The sequence below is a fragment of the Pogona vitticeps genome, chromosome 10 (genome assembly GCF_051106095.1).
Source record: "Pogona vitticeps strain Pit_001003342236 chromosome 10, PviZW2.1, whole genome shotgun sequence".
Taxonomy (NCBI): Eukaryota; Metazoa; Chordata; class Lepidosauria; order Squamata; family Agamidae; genus Pogona; species Pogona vitticeps.
The window spans coordinates 1,745,111-1,769,070 of NC_135792.1; the positions used below are offsets into that span (position 1 = coordinate 1,745,111).

General features: G+C 47.4%; 2 protein-coding genes and 2 long non-coding RNA genes across 5 annotated transcripts; 1 reads left to right on the forward strand and 3 right to left on the reverse strand.

The window, feature by feature from the left end:
- Positions 1 to 447: 447 nt before the first annotated feature.
- On the reverse strand, positions 448 to 3,139 carry TMED6 (transmembrane p24 trafficking protein 6). Its single transcript, XM_020788329.3, has 4 exons — positions 2,127 to 3,139; positions 1,472 to 1,598; positions 1,111 to 1,262; positions 448 to 976 (listed from the first exon to the last, which is right to left on the reverse strand). The coding sequence occupies exons 1-4, from the start codon at positions 2,400 to 2,402 to the stop codon at positions 752 to 754; spliced, it is 780 nt and encodes a 259-aa protein (XP_020643988.3). The 5' UTR covers positions 2,403 to 3,139; the 3' UTR covers positions 448 to 751.
- A 1,297-nt stretch (positions 3,140 to 4,436) lies between these two features.
- TERF2 (telomeric repeat binding factor 2) lies at positions 4,437 to 14,839 on the reverse strand. 2 transcript variants are annotated; one of them, XM_020788279.3, is made up of 10 exons: positions 14,569 to 14,839; positions 12,398 to 12,481; positions 11,305 to 11,435; positions 9,891 to 9,977; positions 9,393 to 9,539; positions 8,570 to 9,000; positions 7,249 to 7,482; positions 6,446 to 6,531; positions 5,880 to 5,932; positions 4,437 to 5,222 (listed from the first exon to the last, which is right to left on the reverse strand). In XM_020788279.3, the coding sequence occupies exons 1-10, from the start codon at positions 14,798 to 14,800 to the stop codon at positions 5,067 to 5,069; spliced, it is 1,641 nt and encodes a 546-aa protein (XP_020643938.3). In that variant the 5' UTR covers positions 14,801 to 14,839; the 3' UTR covers positions 4,437 to 5,066. The 2 variants fall into 2 exon arrangements, with proteins under 2 accessions (XP_020643938.3, XP_020643937.3); XM_020788278.3 differs by having other exon boundaries at positions 7,102 to 7,482; positions 14,569 to 14,838.
- Positions 14,840 to 16,644: 1,805 nt separating this feature from the next.
- LOC140702145 (uncharacterized) lies at positions 16,645 to 22,181 on the forward strand. Its single transcript, XR_012081198.2, has 3 exons — positions 16,645 to 20,125; positions 20,975 to 21,096; positions 22,003 to 22,181. It is a non-coding gene; the product is annotated as an uncharacterized LOC140702145 (long non-coding RNA).
- On the reverse strand, positions 21,977 to 23,851 carry LOC140702146 (uncharacterized). The gene is made up of 2 exons (XR_012081199.2): positions 23,614 to 23,851; positions 21,977 to 22,157 (listed from the first exon to the last, which is right to left on the reverse strand). It is a non-coding gene; the product is annotated as an uncharacterized LOC140702146 (long non-coding RNA).
- Positions 23,852 to 23,960: the final 109 nt, after the last annotated feature.

Consider the following 23,960-nt stretch of genomic DNA (forward strand, 5'->3'; position numbering starts at 1 on the left):
GGGTGGAATGTCGGAAGTTGCCTGTTGCAGAGTCAGGCCCCAATCTGGGTAACCCAGTAATGCCGGCCCTTGACAGACAGCTCTGGCTCTCCAGGGTTTCACAGGGTTTTCCTATCCCTACCTGAAAATGATGCCCTGGACTGGACTGGACTGGGGGGGGGGGGGTTCTCCATGCAAAAGGAGTGTGCTACTCCCGTGCCACAGCCCTTTCCTGAAGGGTAAGACCTTTTCTCAAACCGGAGTAGTGGGGAACCAGACTCCAGTTTTGCTGAGCCACAATGAAGAGGCAGCCAGATTCTCCCTCCCTTGTGCCGAGTATTTTAATATTTTAACACCATGGATAAGTGAATCAGTAGATTCTGATCCCATGGGTAAGGGGGTCCTGCTGCACTTGGTCAGCGTAAGCTGTTAGCTCTGAAGGTTGCAGGAAAGGCTTCAATACATAAATTGTGCCTTTTAACCTAGGAAAGCTTTATTCTAAATCAGGCTCCTACGAACAGCAGGACATGTTAGTCGCTTGTCTTGCAGCCGCTTTTAGATGGATTTTTCTTGTTCTGGTGAGATCCTTTGAAGCTCCTGGAAAGGAGCAAGGCCAGCCGATGGAAAGGCTGCCAGGAACACTCTGCTCATCGGAGGTTGGTGTGTGGGTTTCCTGCCTTGCCAGCCGTTCAGTCAGATCAGGGGAAGGCATAGCGAGCGCCCTTTCCCGTGGCCGTTTGTCTGGCATCTGGGCCTGCCCGGAACAGCCGCCTTAGCACCGTGGCTTGTTGGCGGGCTGCGCGTTGAAGAAGCGCTTGAGAACGTAGAGCTGGAGGAAGCCCGAGAGGACAATGGCCAGGCTCTGGGCGGCCGACCACCAGTTCACGTAGCGGTAGTTGGACTGCAGCAGGGAGAAGTCGGAGGCGCTCCTCATCCGGGAAGCGCTGTAATAGCGCCACATGTGGAAGATGTAAAGCGTCAACTTGCTGGTGCTCACCTGTTGCGGGAGGAGGAGATAAAAGGGTTCAGCCCTCGGATCTCCCGTGCAAGAGGAGCTTGACCCTGGTTTCCTAAGTGGCGTTACCAGCAAGGTCTCCGTAATCTGTACCTTTCAGTCGTTCTGATATTTACCTCGATGGCCTCCAGGGTGTCGTTGAGCTGTTTTCCCTCAAGTTGTGGTGGTTGTTGTGGGTCAAAGCCCTCGTAGAAGACGCCAAAGTTCAGGTAGACTTGCACGGATCCAAAGCGGTTGTACCGGTTGCTGATGCACAGCTGGTAGAAGCCTTCCCGCCACCACCCAAAAGAGAAAATACAAGCCACAAACAGGCATTCGCGTAAGAGGATTTCTGCACAAAACGGCTGCCGGGTTCTACAATGAGCAGAGGGTGACAAGGTGGACGTCAAGAAGAGTTTGCAAAGGGAAAAGGCGGGGGGAGGCGTGGAAACCCATTGGGGTTGGGGAGACTGAGCATAGCCACGGGAGCGCCGTTACCTGTCTCGTCCGTTAGGAAGCTGATCTGTCCCCGCACATCCTGGGAGGTGCCGAGGAGGAAGCCTTTGGGATTGTTTGCCGTTGCCAGGATGTGCCTGTCCTGGCCGATCCCGGACGCCCACTGCACCTGGAATCAAAAGTCGTGGAATAAATACGGAGAGGATCTTGGAAGCCTTTTCTCTTTGGAATTGGGTGGCTGTATTATCGTGGAGGCCATCAGAAACAGATCCAGCAATAAACGCACAGGAGAGCTGTCGTTGGTAGAGCACAGCTTGCGTCCCAAGGCAGTAGATCCATTTTGGCTCAGCCATCGGGCAAAGGATACGTTGCACCCCGAGGACAGCAACGAGCCTTGTCCGTCTCGGGAGAGAGCAAGTGTTAGACCAAGAAAAAAAGAAACCTTTTCTTGCCCCAAAGATCACACTAGGGCAGCACCACAGAATCACAAAGGAAGAGTCTCGGAAGTCATTTAAACTCCTGGTCGTATAGGAACCAGCAGGACACACATCCCTGACAGGTGGCTGACCGGGGCTGGACTCGCTGATCCATATGGGGCCCCTTCCAGCTCTGCCGTTCTGAGAGCATCCTTATTCCTGCCCCTTCTTCCAACGTGGGCTTGGCCCACTCTTCCCTCAGTGCCCACCCCGGTACCCACCTCATAGCTGAAAAAGAACTGGCCCGTCTGATGTGCAAACTGCCAGAAGCACTCCGTGTCACCTGCACGGATGACTATGGCAAAGTCGTTCTGGTCTGCCCCCCGGAAGAGAGGCTGGTCCCCGCTCAGGGGCTCGGTCTTGGGGGCTTGGACAAGCCCCAGGCCCCCCAGCAAGCCCACAAGGGCAGCCACGGAGAGCAGTGCAAGCATGCTGCCAGGGGATGCCAGCTGGAGCACCAACAGGCAGGCAGGCAGGCAGGTAGCCGAGGCAATCATTAACCGAGCGCCTCCCGCCCAGTGTTTGCTTTTACTGCTGAATCAAAAGCAGTTCCCCCAGGGAAAGCTTCGGTTCTGTTAAGGTCACACTCCCAGCAAAGCCAAAGCAGAGAACACACACCTGTTGAATTCCCAACTCCGACCAGCCCCGGCCAGGGACGCTGCTAGCGTAGCCGTCTGGCCTTTCTTTCCTGTTATTCCCAAAAGCTCCTTTCTGAAGGCAACGGAGACTTCTTGAGGCCGGAGTGAGAACACGCACACCCTCCCCCCTTTTGCCATCCTTCCACAAGCCGGCAAAGACCTTTATGTTAATTGTTCTTAACTTTAAATATGGTCTTCTCGTGATGTTAGCCACTACAGTATACTAATTTTCAACTTTATTGTCTTTCATGGTTGTAATGCTGCCTTGGGTCCTTTTCAAGGAGAAAAGCTGGGTAAAAATATTTTAAATAAACTGACTGAAGTGGGGTGGGCTGAAGTGCAGCCTTCAGGTGTCGCGGCTGCCCTGCAAATCCCAGCAGCCTTTGCTGGCACAGTCAATGCCAAGATCTCCTTCCAGCTGCACTCCTGCAACATCTGGAGGCCCACCGGGGATGAAGGGAAGGCTACCCAGCGACGGAAGGTCAAGAGGGTCAAAGCGATGCTAGGCATAGACGGGGGACCTGCATCACCTGAAACCATTTGTTACCTATTGGAAGATCCACATTTTAGTCTGAACTCAGCCGGAGTGCTAAACTGCTCACCTACTACTCTTCTGGTCCACTGCTTCACTTTGTATTTAAAAAAAAACCAAGCTGATTTGATGCTTCTCTTGGCCTGGAGCGTCCAGGACTTAAAAAAAAAAACACACTCGTTCTTTCTGCATGCGCCTCCGTCCACCCACCAGCGGCTGTGTGCTCCTCCCTCCTCGGTCTTGACAGGGCTCCCTGGGTATGACTTCCCCTGGGTTACACGAGTGGAGGCAGAAGGACACTTCGTATATTCCAGGAGGGCGTTTTCTCAGCAATCTGAGATAAGACAGGTGTGCCTTTGTGATTGGGTTTGCCAGGGCATCGAAGACACGTCACAAGAAGGGGAAGGAGAGAAACAACCCGGAAACAAGTGGTGTAGTGTTTGGGATCAAACCTTCCCTACAGTAAAGCAAACCTCAGGCAAGAAGTTGAGGAGGAGGGTCAAGAACCAGTTGTCCCACACACAGAGCAGGATAAAAGCAGAGAGATTCAAATTTATCAGATGCTCTGCCAGCTTAGTAACATATTGTGGGGTCTCCCACTCTTTTTCCAGAAAACCCGACACACGAACCTAAGAGTTGTGGAGGATATTCACAAAATATTCAAATGAATAATCCGACACCCAACACAAATTTCTTTCTTCTTGCCAAGAAGAGACTAAAGGATTTTGTTTCCTTAAGCTGTTTTTAAGATGAATGTATTTTGCTTCTCTGCACAGTGTCTTTCCTGTTGAAAAGCCAAGTGTGCCTCTACAAGCAAGCACAGGACTGGCTGACTCTTAAGAAAAACGCGGGCAACCCCGTTCAAAGTGTTAAGACTGTCCAACATCCCAAAGCTTAGGGGTAACTCCCTCCCCCCCCCTTGTTTTGTGCAAATGGATTTCTTTTAGGAAAAACTATCAGATTTGCAATTGGGATTATCACGAAATCTTGGTTGGTCCTTGCAGGTGATAATGCACCAATATGAGCCACAGCAGAATGGCAGAAAACCAAGACTGGATACACAGGTTTGTGTTGCAAAAGAAAGCCCCCAGGTGGTCAAGTCCCAATATTCATATAAAGCGTATTTCAGTAAATATAGCTGTGCCCACTTTTCAGGTAAAGCTTCTGTGGCAAATGTCCATTCATCCTTCCAAAATGGACTATGGCAGGCAGAAATATGTCCTTAAGTGTCTTCCACAGGAACAACTATTTCCCCAGTTATGCAGCATTCTGCGGCGGTGGCTGCAAAATGGGTGCCCCCTGCCCAGGCAGGTTTGATCCTGCCTTTGAAGAGAAATCATAGACGGTGGCCCAAGAACAGATTTGGTACAAAAGTGCTTTATTTTGCAAAAAATATAACTTTCAATCTCCAACTTTTTTTAGCTCCAAAGAATGCCGAGGAAAACCCCAGCAACCTCATCGATCGGGAGCTTAGATCAAAGACAACGTGATGCTTAAATCTGTACTCTCAGCAGGGCGCTCAAGCCCCAGTTCTGCCTGCCACGCGCCAGGAAACGTCACGACCGCGTGTACTTCCAGGAGAACATGGAAAGCTGTAAGCGTCTCGCCTCTTTTCAAGGGGGACTCTCTTCCCCCCGACGCCAACCGTGGCCAAAAGTCTCTCAAACTGTTCTTGAAACACCCTTGAACTCTTAACAATGACAGAAACCGCCTGTCAATCACCTGGAACTGAAGAACGAGCAACGCGCCCGCCCTGCCTCGAAGCACAGGGCGCTCATTCCAAACCGAGGGATCTGCGGTTGCCTTTTAACAACAACGTTTTGGGGAAGGCAAAGGGCCCCCTCCCCTTGCAAAGCCGGTTGGCAACTAGCACTTCGTGAGTCACAAGGTGGGCATGCCCTGGTGGTCCTGCATCATCTCTAGAGAAAGTCACTTTGGCCGGGGTCACTTAGACACTCAGCTGCCCATCTGGAAAATCTTCCCTGGGTTTGCTACAGCCCCAGTTTCTTCATGGTCCTCCAGCGATCCTTGATCATCACCGGAGTGCGCTTCTTGAAAGGGTACGCCCGGCAAATGGCTTTCCAGTTCCCTTCTCCGAACCTCCGCACACCTGCCTTGACCCAGGCGGACTCCTCGACTGTCCACTTCTGCAAGGAAAAGGTCAGAGAGGCTTCCCAGCAACAAGGAAGGGCCCCGTCAGAGGCTCCCCTCCCAACTCACCACCACACACAGACACGCTGGGGCTTGACTGGCAATGCTGCTACCTTTGTACAATTTTGCCCACAGAGGGGAGATACAGCACAGGGACTGATACTGGGAGGCGTTTAGCCCTGATCTTAAGGCCTTAATCCCATTGGGCAGGGCTTCCTCTACACCTCAGCCCTGTGTTTATAATACAGGGCCAGTCAGACTAATCTCCCTTTAAATGTTACCAAAGGCAGAAAAGAGATGATATGCATTTAGATAATGGTAAACAAATATGTAGAGACACACAAACATCCGTGTTTCTGGAGTGAGAGAGCAGGAGGTCCTGGGGCAGAACTGGGGTGGTGCAAGAGAAGAAACAGGCACTATATTTTATGCCCCCCAGGTAAAAAATAAAACAGTATTTCAGTAAGAGGCTCACAACAAAAAGCGGTGGAAATGAATGCCTGAGCTTCTCAGACATGTCGTGGTTGGTTTAAGGGGGGCCCATAGCTCAGTAGTCAAGCACACACGACTGCCGTGTTCTCTGGGGAAAAGAGGCGTTGGGCTCAGGCCACCTTGTGTGGGTTTGGAGCCCTGCTTCGGGGCGGCTACCTTACCTTCTTCTTGTTGCTAGCAATGCAAGTGCTCCTGCGGCCTCTCCCCTCTGAGTCTGAAAAACAAATCGCATCAGCAGCTTCATCTTCTTACAGACACAAAAAAAATATGTGCTACCATTAAGGGACCTTTCCTTTCAAAAAACAAAGAGCTATTTACCACCAAGTAATGTACTATAAGCTTGGCTAGACAGCTCAGCTGAGGTTGGGAGTTCAATTCCCCCACTGGGCCTCCTGGGAGAAGAGCCAGCCTGGGGGGCCTTGGGCCAGCTGCACGGTCCCAGAAGAAGGAAACAGCGAAACGCTTCTGAGTATCCTCTGCCAAGAAAACCCTGGTTCACCCCAATTCAATACTGACTGGGCAGCACACTGCAGCAAAATGCCCCAGAGGATACATGGCGCTGCTGTACTTGATTATACCGGAGCCAAGTGGCTTTTTTGTCTCTCTGGCAACCCAACGTTTGCTCCCCCTACTAACCCGGTCCCAGTGGGCACCCCCTGCCTCCACCCCCGAGACCCGAAGCACGCAAAGGGGCAGAAAGTGCCTCTCCCGCACCCCCTCCCCTTACCCTCGTCAATGAAGAGTTCATCCTCGCCGCTCCAAACCTCCTTCTCTTCATCTTGACCGGCCGCGTCCACCCTCTCCTTGGCCAGCCTGAGGGCAGCAGAAAAGAAATGCAGGCTGTCGGCAAGCAAACCCGTGATGCGGAACAGCGAGAGGGTTTTACGTGGGGCTGCCTTCGAAGATGGCCAGGAAACGTCAGCTGGAGCCAAATGTAGCAGCCACGCTACTGCCAGAGAGGGCCAGTTATCAGGGAGCATATAATGCCCCTGCACTGGGTTACCAGTCCATTTTTTGGGCCAAAATTCCAAGTGGGGGCCCATTATCTATAAAGCCCTATGCAGTTTGGGTCCAGGCTACCTAAAGGGCCATATCTCCTCTATGCGAGCCTCCTTGGTGCCTAAGATAATCAGACAAATAAATCATAAATAAGACCCATGCCCCAGTCAAGGTGAGGGATGTGAAACGGAGCCGCTCGTGTCCATAGATACTGTACGCTTCACAGGAAAGCACCGAGGCGGGGGGGGGGGACCTTACATATGGCTGTGATCCCTTCAGGCTTCCAGGCCACCGCCCTGGACGGCAGGCCCTGGCAGGGGAAGAGGGGCTGAGCTGCTGCTATTCCACTCTTGTGGCAAGAGGAGAGGACCGTCGCCCACCTACCTGGCAGGCAGGGGGGCAGCTGGCTGGGCAGGCCTTTGGGGTTTTGATGGCAGGATGGACAGAGCCACAAACAGTTCCTTGTGGAAAGCTCGCCTGTTCTCAGAGCCGTTCTCCTTCCCCATCAATAACTTGTTTATGGTTACTTGCTGTTTGGCGTTCTGCTGGCAGGAGTGGGACCCAGAAGCCACGGGCTCCTCCTCTTCCTCTCTTGGCCGTTTGGCTCTGTGGGAGGTCGACGGCGAGCCCAGCTTGGGGCAAGTCCAGTCTGTCTCGTCCAGCTTCAAAAACACTTCGTCAGGATTGGGAGCATCGCCACACAGGACCCGGTGAGCTTCTTTCAGAACAGAATATCCGTAGGAGGTTGGCCTCCCGGGTGGTTGCCTTACACAGAAAACAAAAACAGAAGCAGGCTTCACGGCTGTTTTGCTGACAGGGGCTTCTCGTGATTTCAGCTCTTGTCTCGACCCTGCTTCCCCCCCCACACACACACACATTTGCACAGAAAGACACAGAAAAATGCCTCCCCCACAGCATCCCCTTCCTTAGTCCCCAAACCACCAAGAAACACAATGAAAACCGCCGAGATCTTTGCCTTTGTGCAACAATTCCTACTCCATGGGGGGAATGGCAGCTTTTGAGTGACGGCCTGCTGTTCTCTCAGGCTGCATGGAAAGACTTGTCTCACCCCCCCCCCCGCCCCAGAGCAAGACAGATCATCAGGTAGACGCACCTCCACGTAGCTTCAGGTGGACGTTAACGACAAACCATCGTTTGCTCTCCTAATCAGCTTCAGGTTGCCTCTGGACCTCGTCCTCTGGTCTAGCATAAGACTAATCGGTCTGAACTCACATGTGGCTGACATGTCCCCTCGGCAAGTAGGGGCGCATGCAGGCTAACCCTACTCTAAGGCTCAAACAAGAGTGAAACTCTCGAGCCACTCGGTTATCAGATGGGTGGTCTCAGGCTTCTAAGCAAAGAGCCAAGCAAAATGCTGCGTATCCTTCCTAGGAAACAGTGGCAGCTCTCAGCATGCCTCCTTCAGATGGGATGGGAACCATGGGGCTTCCAGACCTTCACCATCTGGAGAAAAAGGACTGGAAACTTCCAGAAAGGACTTCTGGAGGCTCCCACGGATGGGGATTCTCCTTCCAGTCCGGATACAGCTCGCCTCAGTACTTTGGAAAATCATTTTAAAATGCCTTTGTTCTAACACTGGAAGTAGATCTCTGTTCTCTTCTGTTTGTTCCTTTCTTTCTATAGGGGGTGGGGGTGAGGGGGAGCTCCTGGGGCCCCCAGAGCTGGCCATCTCTTGCCCCACGGCCTTGCCCCACTGGCCAAAAAGTGCCACTTGCACAGAGGAGCTCACAGCCTGGAGGGCAGGCAGGCAGGAACTGGTGCCCATGGCTTCCAGCCTCACATCCCTCGCAGCGGGCAGGCAGATGCCATTCCCCACCGCAGGGCTCCGTACCTGTCTGAGTCCTTGGGGGCTGCCAACACAGGGGAGGAAGCAGCAGCAGCAGCACCCACAGCAGCACCAGCAGCAGGGTCTGTCGCCACTGGGGGCTCGGCCACTGTGGCCACCTCAGGGGCCACGTCGGCACACTGCACCACCACCACCTCCTTCTGGCTCTCTCCATCCGCTGGCAGGGGCCCGGCGTCTGTCTCATTGTCTCCTTCCAAAGACCGTGGGTGTTCTTCCAGCAAGTCTCCCGTCTTGCCCTCGGGCTCGGAGATCCCGTTCGGTTTCTTGGGTTCTGGGTCTGCAGCCCCTGGCGCCTCCGGGGCCTCCTTTCCTCCTCCTTCCTTTTCTGCCGCTTTGGACTCCGCCGCCGCCTCGTTCGCCGCCCCCACGGGATTGAACCGGGGCCCTGACTTCTCAGCCAAACGCTTCTGGGCCATCTTCAATAAGGGGCATGAACAGAGATACACCACAATAGTTCTCTACTGCATCCCTTTCCCCTCCCAATCATGTACGGACGTGCGTCTGCCAGACACGAGGCAGGGCCTGTTCCCTGTTATCAAGGCCCCTTGTTTTCACCCCCACACTCAGGCCAGGAATCCCAACAGCCTCGCTGGCCAAAGCGCCTGCTTTCAACCTCAGATGCGTCACATGCATCTTTGGTTATGCAGGCTATCAGCCCTTGCAACGATCGCTCTTTTTTAAAACTACAGCCGTCAGCATGGCCAGGGGCTCCGCTAGCCAGGGGACTCTTAGAAAGCAACCTCTGAGCAGGGCACGTGGACCTCCACGCCCTCCATCCACATAGTATCTTGCTCCAAGCCACGCTCACCTTGAGGAGGAAGGGCTCAGAATCATCCAGGTAGCCTTCCATAAACATGAACATTGTCTGCTGGAAGGAAGGGTAGGAGAAGTTCCAGATGACTGGATGAGAGAAGTTTTTCTCTGCGATAATGCTCTGAAGCAAAGTCCTCATTTCCTGGAGGAGGAAAAATTATTATTCTGAGTGTTTCCAAGTGAATCGGAAGGAAGGAACATTCACGGGCTGGGAAGGTTCAAGGAGCGTGGCCATCAGCCCACCAGAAGGTATAAACTGGCGCAGACTGGAAGTGGAATGAGGCACAAATTGCACCGAGAACATTCTTGAGATACAAGGGTTTCTCCCAGTCAATAAGGTGGACAAGAAGCACCAGTTATTTTGAGATAAATCCTAGGTTTGAGGATAAAGAAGAGCAAGTCGTAACTCTGGCATCAGAAGAAGATCTATGACAGGGACCTCCATCATTTAGCCTTCCTCAGCCAGAAAGGATATCCCCCCCCCAAGGCTCACCTGGCTGCTTTCATCTTTTGACAAGTGCTTCTTCAAGATCTTACTGGCTTGTTCATATTCTTTGTTTTTCACACAGGTGATAACAGCCTAGGGCAGAAAGTAAAATAAATACACAAACAAACAGCATGGAATATGTTCTGTGGATTCCCCTAATCCACGGAGAGGCTCTGCAAAGATCTGTTTCATGCAGTTCTCAGCCAAACTGGATTCTTTTCTGGGCTACTAAGAGATCCTGAAGGAATCACAGCTCCGTTTATGACCACAGGCTTTGCAGGAGCATTTAGACTGAGTCCTGGGCATCAGTCAAGACCTAGACCTCACATATGGAAGGCTGGGGAGTGTGTCCTTCAGCCTCCAGGCTCTCAGGAGGGACATGCTAGATAGACAGAGCAGTACGGGGGCTCCATGGGCCGCTGATATGGTATATGCAAAGCTCTTGCCTGCGTTTTCTACTGCAAAATCCCTGGAAAAGCTCATTCATTACTCTAGGTACTCTGCATCTAGGTTGACACCTGTTTCACAGTTGAGAATTTAAGAGTTGTCCTCAACAAAGTGTTTTGGCCGCCAAAGCGACAAAGAACACACTGGGCTCAGATCCCACTTGAAGTGGTTTTGTAGCAGACATAATCTGTCATCCATCAAATATTAGGAAAATGCAATGCTTTGGGCAAGGACAGAGCGGCTACGGACCACAAGCAAAGGTTTTCATGGAAGGGTCAGGTACTCATTCTACTTATTCTTCTGTCTCTGTTCGGACTCTATCGGCATCTTCCTTAGCTTGAGTCATGGGGACGGGTGCAAAATCAGCATCTCTGCTTTTTCCAGAAACAGCATCTACATTAAAAATCCCTCTTTTTTTTTCCTTTTGGCCTACTGTGCCACTAAATTAGTTCTCCAGCATTTCTGGTACGGGGAGGACCAGTTTCTTGGCTGCTCCCATTGCCACCCAAAGCAGAGCTCATGTGTTTCAACCACAGGGCAAGGAACGATTCACTGCCTGACCACTGCTTACAGAACTGAAGAAAGCCCTGTAACTCGGCAGACCCGGAACACAAAACGGGTTCCTGAGTTGAGATCTCTTTTGTAGTAGGCCCTCGTGCATGGATCTCACGCTTTTAATAAATACCAAAGCGGATCCTACAACCTCCAAAGCAGGACAAACTACGAAGATGTTTTATAAGCCGGTAACTTCTCTGAGCTGGTAAGCCTGATGGAAGAATGCAAATGAAACAAAAAAATATGGAAGCAGCAAATTCTGAGCTATGAAACTGTAGCTAAAATCAAACCTTCCTCTGAATCCCCTCTTTCAAGCCAAAGAAACACAAAAGCATCCAGGAGAAGAGTTGTTTTCTTGCCCCCTGACTAAGCTGCTTCAATTATTACTGTCTACAGAAAATAAAACATTAGCTCTTACAGCTTCCTTTATCTGCTTCCTTATTTTCTGGAATACAGACTCCTCCATTTTCAATTCCTCCTTCATCTTGTCCAGAAGCTGAAGTGCGCATTCAAGTGGGGTCAGCTTCGTCTTTGCATCAATGGTCCAATCTACAGTACCAAAATAAAACACATCATTTCCCCCCCACACAAGAAAACATACTGCTTTTTGTCTGCTTTCTTCTCTTGAAACATTGAGCAACATGTACAATGCGCACATGCGCATGCACAACACCTTGTTGTTATACGCCATCCAGTCACTTCTGATTTATGGCAATCACATGAACGAGTGACCTGTAGAAGGTCTTGCAAACCCCAAGGCCCACCATAGGTTCCTTTACTGGATCAGGCCATTTAATGTTTGCTCCTCCTCTCTTCCTCTGTCTTCAGCTTCTCCCAGCCCCAAGTGACTTTTCTGTTTGTTTGTTTGTTTGTTTGACCTTTATGCCACTCATCTGGCTGCCAAGGCCACTCTGGATGATTTATAACACAATAGCTAAGACTTTAAAACAGTAAACATACACAGTAAACAGAACAGCTTTAAAAAAATCAAAATTAACATGAGTACATTTTATTTATTTATTTATTGGACTTTATTTATTTTATGTAGACAAAACTACATAAAATTAACTATAAGGTGATTTAAAGGCAAGATAGCAGAACTGACAATTTGAACTCTAAGACAACTGCTGTGTCATGATGTTACAGGCTCCAGAAAGGCCTATCCGAAGGGTTCTGTTTTCAAAGATTGTTTTTAAGGCCCTTTTCTTCTCAAATTCTGGCCAAAGTACCATTGATGGAGTTTAATCTTTTTTGCTTCCAGAAAGAATTCAGGCTTGCTTTGATACAGTGCCCACTTGTGCGTGTGTGTATGAAAAACTGTCATAATAGTGTTTTTGCACTAATGGGGCTGCATATAAATAAAACAAATAAATATACATAAATAAATATTTATATCTCTAGATGTCCTAAAAGTTCAAAGTCCTGTGTTTTGCTTATCACCTCCTACAGTTCCAACCAAAGATCCCCAGGCCAAAGAGACACAATGAGGAGATCCCAGGACAACGACTCACCTTCTTCAATCCTAGAGAGAAACTGGACGATCCGCAGCCGAAGACAGATGCTCTTCTCTAGAACCAGGGGTCTGACCAGCACAGCTGGAGAAACATAGCAGAAGCAATGAGGGAGGCACAAGAGGGAAGAGGATTAGATAAGCCCGCACTTTTTTTTTTTAGCAGACAGGTGAGAGTATAAATTGAATAAAAGAGACAAATAGTATGAAAACCTGGCTAAGACACAAAACATTTCAGCCTGTGCCCTTCACTGAGGATGGCAAGCGTTAAAGCACCCTTGAACAGATCACTCCTCCAAATTTAATATGCCTGCTGGAGTCCAGGAACTGTTTGCATATATAGATGACTAGGCATCAGCTGATGGACAGGATACATTATTATTTAATTTGAATTTTATACCGACCATGTTACCATAGTCTCTCGAGCCTGAAGGATGCCTACAATCTACAAAATACCAACCATCTGAACAGGGGTCACTCTGGGCAGTTCACAGACAATAATAAAAATGTGGCATAATCAAGTGCATTAAGTTAAATTAACAAATTAAAACTTGAAGAGTACACCTTTTTAAACAGAGCTAAAAACAGGCAGCCATTGGGTAGAAGGCTGATGCTTTTAGGAATCATAGGTGGGCAGATTTTGAAAAGCCTGATGAAATAAAAATGTTTCTAGAAGTTTCTTAAAGGAGATCAGGGAGGGGGCCAGGTGAATTTGAAATAGTAATTCATTCCAAAAGTAGGGTGCAACCACTGAGAAGGCCCAGCTCTTTGTTCCCTCCCTCCAGGCCTATCTTGGTGTCGGTGCCCTCAGCCATCCGTCCTGAATGGATAATGTGTAAATAAAAACATATGAACTATGAAACAGTTGGCCTTGTTTCAGTGCCAAAATATTTTAAATACTTAATGTGCTAATGTTTTAATATGCAACTGCTTATTGTTGCTATATTGTTACAGTGCTTTCTGTGTTGAAACTGTGTACTGTATACTGTATTTGTAATAAAGTTTTCTGTTTGATTATGTTGTGAACCACCCAGAGTAGCCTGGCTAGATGGGTGGTATACAAAATAAGTGAATGAATGAATAAATGAATGAACAAATAGACAGGCAAGACAGATGAAAGCCAATGGGCAAATAAATAAATAAAAATAGAAGCCTGAAAAATAAACCCATCAGTAGCCTAGACAGATGAAAATATAGAGAAAAATTATAGATAGATGCATGGATGGATAGAATAAAAGATAATGGGCTAATTTGGGGGGGGGGGAGAGAAGCCTGAAAAATAAACCAATATTATCCTAGATTAACAGATAAAAATGTAAAGAAAAGTGATAGATATAGCTAGATTAGATTGATTGACTGAATGAATAAATAAATAAAAAAGACAACTCTTCTCATGCAAGTCTTAAGGGCCAGCGGATCCCTGCTGGACTCTGCCTCATGGGATGGACGATTTCTGTACAACACCTTAAACAGCTAAGTTGTTCTTAAATAGCTTAGTAGTGTTTTTTTAAAAATATAAATATATAGGCAGCTAAGTTGTTCTTAAGTAGCCTTATAGTGTTTATTTATGCACACACACACACAGAAAATAAAGCTATTTAAGAACAACTTAGCTACCTATATACGTACTGTATATATGTACAGTCTGCCCTCAGCAGAGAGAGAGAGATCTTCCAGCATGGCCCACTCATAATTATATATATTAAAAAGCTTATAATTGCGCCGTGCTGGAAGATCTCTCTCTCTCTCTGCTGAGGGCAGACTGTACATATTTAAATTTTTTTTTAAAAAACACAACTTTTGGAGGGAGGGCTGCCTAGGCTCGGTAGTCCAAAAAAAAGGGGGGTGTCCTTTCCCGCCTTGACAAAAAGGGGGAAACAAAAAGAAAGGGAACGGGCCTCTCTCTCTCTTCCCCCCCCTTTCGCCGCCGCCTCCCCAACACCAGCCCCGCGAGGCAGGCCGGCGGGGAAACCGGCAGGGAGGCCGCGCCGGCGGGAGGAAGGAGAACCACCTTCCCTCACCCGACCGACCGACCGACCGCCCAAGAAATCCACGTTATTTTTCCAACGGCAGATCTTTATTTTCATTTTTTTTGTTGTTTTGGGTTTTTTAAAAAAGAGGAACCGTTAACGGTCCCCCCAACCGCCCCGAACCGAACCCGCTGCCCCGAACCGTTCATGACGTCACGGAGCTGGCGGAAGTCCCGGGTGCGCCCGGCCCGGAAGGCCTGCAGGGCCTGGTGCAGGTAAAAGACCATGACCCAGACGTTGGCCTGCTGCTCCGTCGCCTCCCCGCGGGTTTCCGCGCTTTCTTCGGCCGCCGCCGCCTCCGAGGACGACGACGACGCCATCCCGGGACACGCGCCGCCACCTCGAGCCGCCGCCTTGCCCTTCTCGCGCGCCATTCCCGCCTGGGAGGGGCCGGGTCACGTGAGCGGCCCGCCCAATCAAACCCCGCGTCATGGGTCACGTGAGCGCCCGGTCCCTCCTCCTCGGCTCCCAAGGGGCGGGGCCTAGGAGGAGGCCTTCCTCCCTGAGTTTATTTATGAAATTTACTTATTCCTCCAAAATTATTTCAACCCCGCCTTTCACCTTGAAAGGGACCCGAGACGACTTACGGCAGTTAAAGATAATATTTAAAGTTGAAAACAGTAGACAACGGGGGGGCTAGCATCATTCACCGTTTTGTGCAACGCCCTTCTTTGCGCAGATGATGGAAAAGTTAATTTCCCTCCCTAGATTTAAAAGCCAATCAAAACACTGCTCTAAATAAACCTTTCTTTGCAACCTTGCCTGATGCATTTTCCCGCCTTTTTTTCCCTCCTGCTTGGTTGTTCATTTGCTTCTTCCACCTTTTAAGCTTCGTTGTTTCTTAACTGCTCGTTTAATATATTATTGTTATCCTTAGTTTTAACTTCTGCAAACTGCCCAGAATACTGCATGGCACTAATAGGGCAGTGTATACATCTAAAGATATTAATAAAGAATAAACATGCAAGGCGGAATCCACAACACAGCCACAGCAAAAGAGCACTGATATCTTTTTCTCCATTTGGTGAAACCTGGATAGTACGTTTTGCTTCTTTTAGCTGAGAAGCTTAAGTCTGCAACAATCTTTTGCAGCCTGGACCTGAATCCACGCTCTGGTTGCACAAACATCATTTTCAATAAGGAAGCACCATCCGCGCTAATTGACCTCTCTTAAATGAGCTGTTGCTCCTGTGGTCATCCAGACATTGGGGCCCACTGCTACAAAGCATTCTCACCAAAGTGGAAAATTATATTTCCTGGACTTGCTGGGTGTGTTCCCAAGACTGGGGTTTTTCGACTGCAACAAAATTATGTGCAGAGGGGGAAAATATCAATGTTAACTGCACCATTTTTTTAATGGTTGCAAAGACATGCCTCTATACTCTTTAGAGATTACCAAAGACTTAGGTTTAGGGACATGTTTTTTATGGAGAAACTGAAAGATTAATATAAGCCAGGGGGCATTTGAGATAATTTGGTTCAGCTCTGTTCCTCACAGAGATAAGGCAGATTCATAAGATTGTAAAATACCTTCATTTATCTTTTGTTTTATGTTTGTTTGCAATGCTCTTAACTCAGGGGTGGCTAAACCTCAGGCACAATCCGTTGCGGTTTCTTTCTCTCTCTGGTAGAAGCCAGTGATGTCAAGTGGAGCTTAGTTAAAAATAATTAAAGAAATTCAAGCCCAGTCACTGCTTTTTGCACCAGAATAGAATCTATTCTATGGTTGTTTCACATAAAAAAAGAGTTATCCTAAACTCTTTTCAGCCACACCTTGGAACTACGCCAGTGGTTTACAAATTAGATTATTCTGTGTTCCCCAAATAAGTAGAGTTAGCTATGAAACCTTATTTGGGGGTAACAAATAATGCAATGAGTATTGCTATGCTTATAGCAAAAAGGATGTAGCAAGTATGGTAGTTCCAAAGCTCCTTTTATTTATTTATTTATTTATTTATTGGACTTATATACCGCCCCATAGCGCTACAAGCACTCTCCGGGCGGTTTACAATTTTAATTATAAAGGCTACACATTGCCCCCCCAGCAAGCTGGGTACTCATTTTACCGACCTCGGAAGGATGGAAGGCTGAGTCAACCTTGAGCCGGCTACCTGGGATTTGAACCCCAGGTCGTGAGCACAGTTTTAGCTGCAGTACAGCGTTTTAACCACTGCGCCACGAGGCTCTTTTAGATTTAATGAATAATATTTAATACTTTTAAGTTACTTTGTAAGCCATTTTGGAGGTAATTTTAAGTCTTTTTTCCAAAACAAATCCTAACTGCCAAGGGAGGTGTCATTTAGTTATGCCTTCTAGATTTCTGTAAATATCCCCAAGGTCTACATCTGAATTGGCTGCTAGACAAACCAGGAGTATTTCCCTATATTATTCTGGTCTCTTGGTCACAACAGCTCAATGTGTTATCATACAAATGAATTACACGTATGAACAGACCAAGTCAAGTCAGTCTGGCTGCCTTTCAAAACATAATGTTCCGAGTTTTGTTTCCAGAATTATAACTTATGATATGCAGGCAGAACAGCTGCTACCGTTAAAGAAAAGGGCCCCAAATCCCATTATGAACCCCAAAATGGACGAGAGCCACTGAGTCAACGCTTACTGCTAGCAGAGAGTTGCAAACATCTCGCTGATTCTGTGAGTTTACTCTGATTGGGACTAGGGGCTGGATTTATGAACAACACCAGACTGTTTTTTATCAGGGTGCTTAACTTTCTTTCGATTTTCCTCCATGTATATGTCTCAAATTACTATCGTTGGATTAATTTGCCTAGAGATCAGCATGGTTAGTTTGCTGTTTTTGTTTTAGGTGTACTGTGTCAGATAGCTGTGCATCTTCTTTGAGGGCTGATCTGTTGTCTTCCCCCAATTGTGCACTCTGACTTTCCTGAGCACATGTTTTTCCCCCCACCCATTCAATGAATAGCTCAGTGGTTTAGGTCTCTGCAGAACCAGAGGTTGGGAGTTCGATTCCCCCCATGGGGACTCCTGGGAGAAGAGCCAGCCTGGGTGGCCTTGGGCCAGCTGCACAGTTCCAAAATATCTCCAGAAGAAGGGAAAGGGGGAAATCTGTATATTCTCTACCTGGAAAACCCTGAAAAAAGGGTCATACGAACTCAGAACTGACTTGAGGGCATATGATTCATAAATGGCTAAAGCCTTGTTTGTGGCTCCAGGAGGGGGTGCCCGAGAGTAAGTTAGGGAAGCGATCCTTGCTTGTCTTGTTTTGACTGCTATTTCTATCAGCGCTAAGGAGGACAGGCTGGATGTGTAGCTTCACTTACCACTGGGCGTAGTGTAGCCACTTGCACATTACCAAACTGAGAAAGCATCACTCCAGGAAAAGAGGGCACTGAACTGCATAAAATTGTGTTTTAATGTATAGGTACAGATGAAAACTTAGACATTATTTTTCTGGTACAAGCAGAAGGACAATACCTCTCACCCAAACGGGAAAGACTCTGAGCAGTTGGCCTCTGTGCCTGGCACTCATTCTACTGTCTGGGTGGCAAAGAGGTTCCAGTTGAGCTCACACACATACACAAATGACCACAAGATCAGGGTGAAATTTCACATGAGTTTCTCTTTCCTTTCTCTTGCTGAATTCTGGGAATTAGTTGATTTGTGGCAACATCGTATAACGTGTCCAGTTGGGAAAGCATCATTGTTATGATAGGGCACCCTTGAGCATCTTTGAACCCTCTCCTAACAACTGCCCAAACTGATTCTGTCTTTTTAATTTTTATTACATCAATATCCTCCTGCCTTTTCTCCAGAGAGCCCACGGCTTGTTTTCTACTTCAGAACATAAGTGACCTTGCATGTTCTCTATGGTGGCAAGTACATGGTTGGGAATGTTGTAGAAGGTTCTACATAATAAGTCTAAAAAACAAACAAACACTGAAATCATCATGAACCTTGAAAAGGTTTTTTTTTTTTTAAGGCAGCCTGAGTGATTTGGTTACTTAAGAGTTTTTAGAACATTATTTTAGAGTTAACAAGTTGAAGCAAAACTTTGGAGCAAAACTGTCTCTCTGAGAATCGTCGTTTCTCCCTCAAGTTTCAGTGGGAGTCTTGGGAGAAAGGAGGTCTGCCCTGCTAACTCTAAATAATTAATTTTTGATTTGCCCGATAGGAGCCGAGGCAAAGCCCCTTCCCTGACTGTCTACTGCCTCATGTCTGGCCTTCCCTCCCACCCTCAGCAGCCATTAGAGGAAAGGAAGTGGGAGTTAATTCCTCAGATCTCTCCTGGGCCTTAATAAAACTCCCCATTCTGTAGTTCCCTGGACAAGGTGGAAAAATAGAACAATCAGAAAGGGGGAAAAATATCCAAAGCATGCCAAATGGAAAATTATGGAATGGTGAGGAGGGATATATTAGTACCAGACATATTAAGGTCATTTAAAACAATGAAATTTTCCCTTTACCTTCTGCATGCAGTAAATTCAGGATGCACCATTTATACAGAATATTATTTTGTTGCTGCCGCTGTTACGTGCTGTCAAGCCACTTCCAACATATAGTGATGCTATTAATAACCGATCTACAAAATGCCCTCTTCCTCAACAGCTCTACTCAGCTCCTGTAAACTCTGCCCTGTGGGTTCCTTTAGGGAGTCAAATCAATTTAATATTTTATCTTCCTCTTTTCCTGCGGCCTTCCACCTTTCCCAGCACGATGGATAGGAAAATCCTATCTTCTTGTGATGTGCCCAAAGTAGGACAACCTCAGCCTCAATATTGTTGCTTCCAGCGATACAGTTCAGGTTTGATTTGATGTACGACCCGCTTGTTCACCTTTCTGGCAGTCCGCAGTATCCCCTACTTACTTCTTTCCCAATATTATTATTTTTGCTCCAGGGAACCATTGAGAACAACAGCGTTAATTCCACTGTGTATTTCTGATGATGAGATCGCTGTCAGCATCCACCTCTCTCCTGGCACATCTTAAGAGAAAGTAGAGAAGATGGGGGAAGTCAGCAGGTTGGCCATTTGCATTCTCTTGTGGTGTCATCACTCGTCCCAGCCAGGAAAGCCTCTGGTTTCATGGAGCCAAGAAAAGCATCGGCCAGGAAGGAACAAATGACAGTCATGTTTGGATTTTTTTTTTGTCTCGATTATGTGATTTATGAAGCTCAACACAGTGATTAGAGATGAAAGACGTGTACATTAGTGAGGTCTCGTGTATCTGGCCTTCGGCATGAGTAACTATAGAAGGGGGTGAGTGGGAAACAACCCTCCCACTGGAAAGGAAAATTCCAAGCCCCCCCACCACCACCACCCCATGGTGTGTGACATACGCAGGGGGAACTTCAGCAAATGCTTGGTAGCCTGGCCACTGCTGTAGAAAACAAAAGGAATCATGCAAGACTGGGGCAAACTGGAATCTTTGCAGGGCCTTACGGGAGGTAAGGGCTACACGATTAACTCTGCGAAGGCAACAGGATAAAGATCAAGCTGCGTGGAGGAAACCAAAGGTGTCCGAGATGGAACAAAAAACCTGCACGTCTTGCACACAGAGGTACCAGGAAGAGAAAGGATTCTCATGCACAACCTCCAGGATGCTGCAAACAATAATCATGATCAAAATAATCCTGTTGATGAGTGTGTGGATGATTGCAGACAAATGTCACCTGCCACCAACATTTCTCTAGCATGAGGCTGTGTGTTTAACTTGGCAAGGTACATAGCGGCAGGATCACAGCTGAATAAAGACCTGGTTGAGTTAGGTCAGGACTGTAGTCTAAGACGGCAGGTAAAACAATCATGATTCCAAGAGTAAAGTCAACCCTCCAGGAGGGATCCTACAATGAGAAACCTAAGGGCCATCCTAAACAGGATAAGGTACTAGCAACATGCATGCTTCTTGTTATGGGAACAACAGTAGCACAGTGCAAAATACACCTTTGATTTGGAGTGTTTTTCCTCAACATGGGAAGGGTTATGTTCACCCTCCTCAAACCATATAGTTGTGGCGCTGCTGGGGGCTCCCCTGCAGAAACTATTTTTGTGACACACAAGTGCTCACACAGACACAGAGTGCCTTAAAGCAATTAACGTCCTGCCTACGTATTCATATGAAGAGGCAGACATGCATATGATAGATGAGCACATCGTTCTAAACATGGTTTTGTGTGCTGTGTGAGTAGGAAGCATGCCACATTCGAAGCAAGGGACTCTTGAGTGTCTGCAGCTAATGTGTAGAGCACATGCGTGTGGTGGGGGAAAATCATGACACTCCAGGCTGACTACGGGACATGCAAGCTAGAGGAGTTAGGCTGGAATCCAGTAATGCCTGGAACAGCCACAGGTTCCCCATACTAATGTAAGGTTGGGTTGGGAAGTTTCAGCTTTCCTGGCCCTTACCATTGGTCATGCTGGCTGAATCTTGGAATTAGATCCAGAACATCTGGAGGGACACAGGTCCTCCAGCCCAAGGAACCACACCCCAGCACCTATCTTTTTAAAAGCGAGTCTCTGTTTGGTTAGTACACTCATGGTCTATAATCGTATCTTCCTACACCATTCCAGGACAAGAACCAGCTTGAGGGAAGACATAAGAGGCAGAAGAGAGTAACTGGAAAAGGGTCTTTAAGTAAAAAATGCACACCTTTCTTTAGCAGAGCCATGGAGAAAGCAAGGAGTTGTTTCAGGTAAGGTTAATAAGGTCGCACTTATTACTTTGGACTCAGCTCTTGGGCGTACCCCACACTTGTCCAGCACGCTTGTGCACCCAATGTTTCTGTCCTGGCTTGCTTTGTGCTGTCAGCAAACAACTCACCTCTAAAGCCAGTCCAGGTGGGGAGAAAGTCGGTTTGGCGAAACCGATAACATCTCTTTACAGAGAGAGCTGTCATCTGCTCCATAATTATGATCTGAGATAACCTATGATGTGAGCTGTGCAGGCAGCCTGTGTTTTTAAAGCAAAGTTTACTGTGTGTCCCTGTTCGGTTGCTACATCCCTACTGGTGTGCTTCCTAACCCCAAAGCTTGGGCCTTCTGCTTTCAAAATCCTAGTCATCCTGGGAGTGAGCTCTTTGGAAGTGGCATTGCTCTTTCTGCATGCATTTCTGGATGTCATATTGGTAATGCCGGGGGGTGGGGGTGGGAAAGGGGCAGGGACAGACGGATCTGGACCAGATGTCCTAAAATGGCCAAACAACACATTCTACTGTCTTGTCACTAGAATGGGTATAATGTCATCTGTAGGAAACAGGGCAGAAGACGTTTCAGTAGATCAGGAGTAAGAGTCAGCAAAGGCCCTAGATACATTCAAAGTGAAGAATTCACACCTTCAGAATGCAAATGTGGCATACAGACTCGTGTGGAATAATTATGTGCAGAATTATTAACTTAGCCAGGAACAGAGGTGTCCCATATTGAGTGACTTGTGAGGCAGGGAGAATACATCACCCTGATTCCTAAGGCGGCATCTTTGAAATCAGAGACTTTCCAGAAGTCCCAACTTCTGGTCATGTCATCGTTGAGCAAATAACTGAATTGCTGCAATGAAGCGAAAATATCTAACCTACCTACATTTTTTGTTTTTATTGCTATAGATAAGCTGGAGCCACTGTGCAGATAGAGAAGCATCATAACTCTGCCTTTCTGGACTGTCATTATCTCTGCCCGTTCCATCTCTCGGTACCTTGATCGTAAATAAACAGAGAGGCTGCTGGGCTGTCTTCCAGCTCATGCAGTTCAACTTGCTTGACTGGAAAATAAAGAGAAATGCACATTTCCTGTCAAAATGATGGCTTTCCACACATACTCACCACCACCACCACCACGTGAAAATATTTCCTGCGACTGAATAAACAGAGAACAGGAAGGCAAGAACATCGCTGGGGAGTAAGCAGGCAAAAAGACCCACACATGATATTTTACACGAGTTTAATATCTGAGCCAACAGATTTCCTTTCCTGTCCTGCACCCTGGTCAAGGAAATAACATGAAGCACGTGGCGCTTCTGAAGTGCTTCTTTTAACTAGCAACATGTGGTGTAACTTCTTTCATATATAAACACCTTTGTGCTCACACATATGTATTTACATCTTAATAAGCACAGATGTTTACATATATAATAAAAGTTATACCTGTACAGTATATGTATAAATAGGTGTTAGTATATGTAGATTTATATTATACAGAAAACATATTTAATAATCACAGATTTGCACACATGTCCATCTATACACCCATGTACTGTATACAGATAGTAATAATCATGTGCTGTCAAGTCAATGTTGACCTATGGTGACCATCTTCAGGGTTTTCTAGGTAGAAAGTACAGCACTTGGAAGTGGTTTGCCATTCCCTTCTTCTAGGTTTGGCCTGGGACGGTGCAGCTTGCCCAAGGCCACCCAGGCTGGCTCTTCTCCAGGTAGGCACCCTGGGGAATTGCATGCCCAACCTCTGCCTCCAGTCAGAAACCTAACTCACTATAACAGGACAGACAGAGACTTATTCATTGGTGTACTGTATTTCTATACTGCTGACTTAGTGTCCAACACTATGCAAAACAGTTTACACATAGAAACAATAACCCAAGCATCCTCAAATAACAAAATACAAGTTTAAGAACACAGATATAGTAACTAAATAAACCCCCAAGTGATGACATATACACACACACTCCAGACACAATCATAAACACATACGCACGCACATATGTACAGACACAAATATACACTCATTTATATACACAAATACTCACATGAAAACACCTCTGTAATTGATAAACGCACCTTGATCTACACTTATATATGTGGATAATACACATATAGATTCTAGATGCAGATGGCCACCCACTTACATGCACCCAAAAACAGCATGTATAACGACTCACAAATATATGTTTCAAGCACATATACCTGCATACAAGTACTGTAGCTACGCAGACAGAAAAAGGGTCCACTTAGACTATGGTGACTAATGAATCAGGAAAATTGGCAAGGCAAGGCGGCTTCTTTCGGTTGCTTTGAGTATATGTGTATTTGTTTGCTGTGTGTTTGCTCCTTTTTAATATCTGTGTACTACTGTAATTGTTTTTAGCTTTAAGAACAGCCTTTTAATGATGTAAACCGGCTTTTTAAGGAGAAAGGCAGGGGAAATTATTTTAAGGAGTCCTTTTTATTTGGCAAACCCAAAAGGTGCAAAAACAAACGCACGTGCAAGGTGGGAAGCAGAAGTGAGCAGCAGGTCAGCGTTTTCTGACTACAGCTCCCAGAATCCTCCAGGGAGGGAGACAGCCATCCGAGACCACGAGCCTTCGCGCCTCCAGCTTCAGGAGGACCACCTGTCCGCAAGAGGCAGCGCCTAGTGAGCATGCGCGCGCGCGCCTCCACGCTTTCTAGACAGGAAAAGGTCGGTCGGGCAGCCAACCACCAATCCTGGCTCTCCTTGCCCCCTCCAGCCAGAAGCCCGTATGAAGAGCGTTCTAGCCCCGCTCGCTTTCATAGAGGTCACCGGAGGTGGAGGGCCTTGGCCTCTCCTTAGTCCCGCCTTTCACATCGTT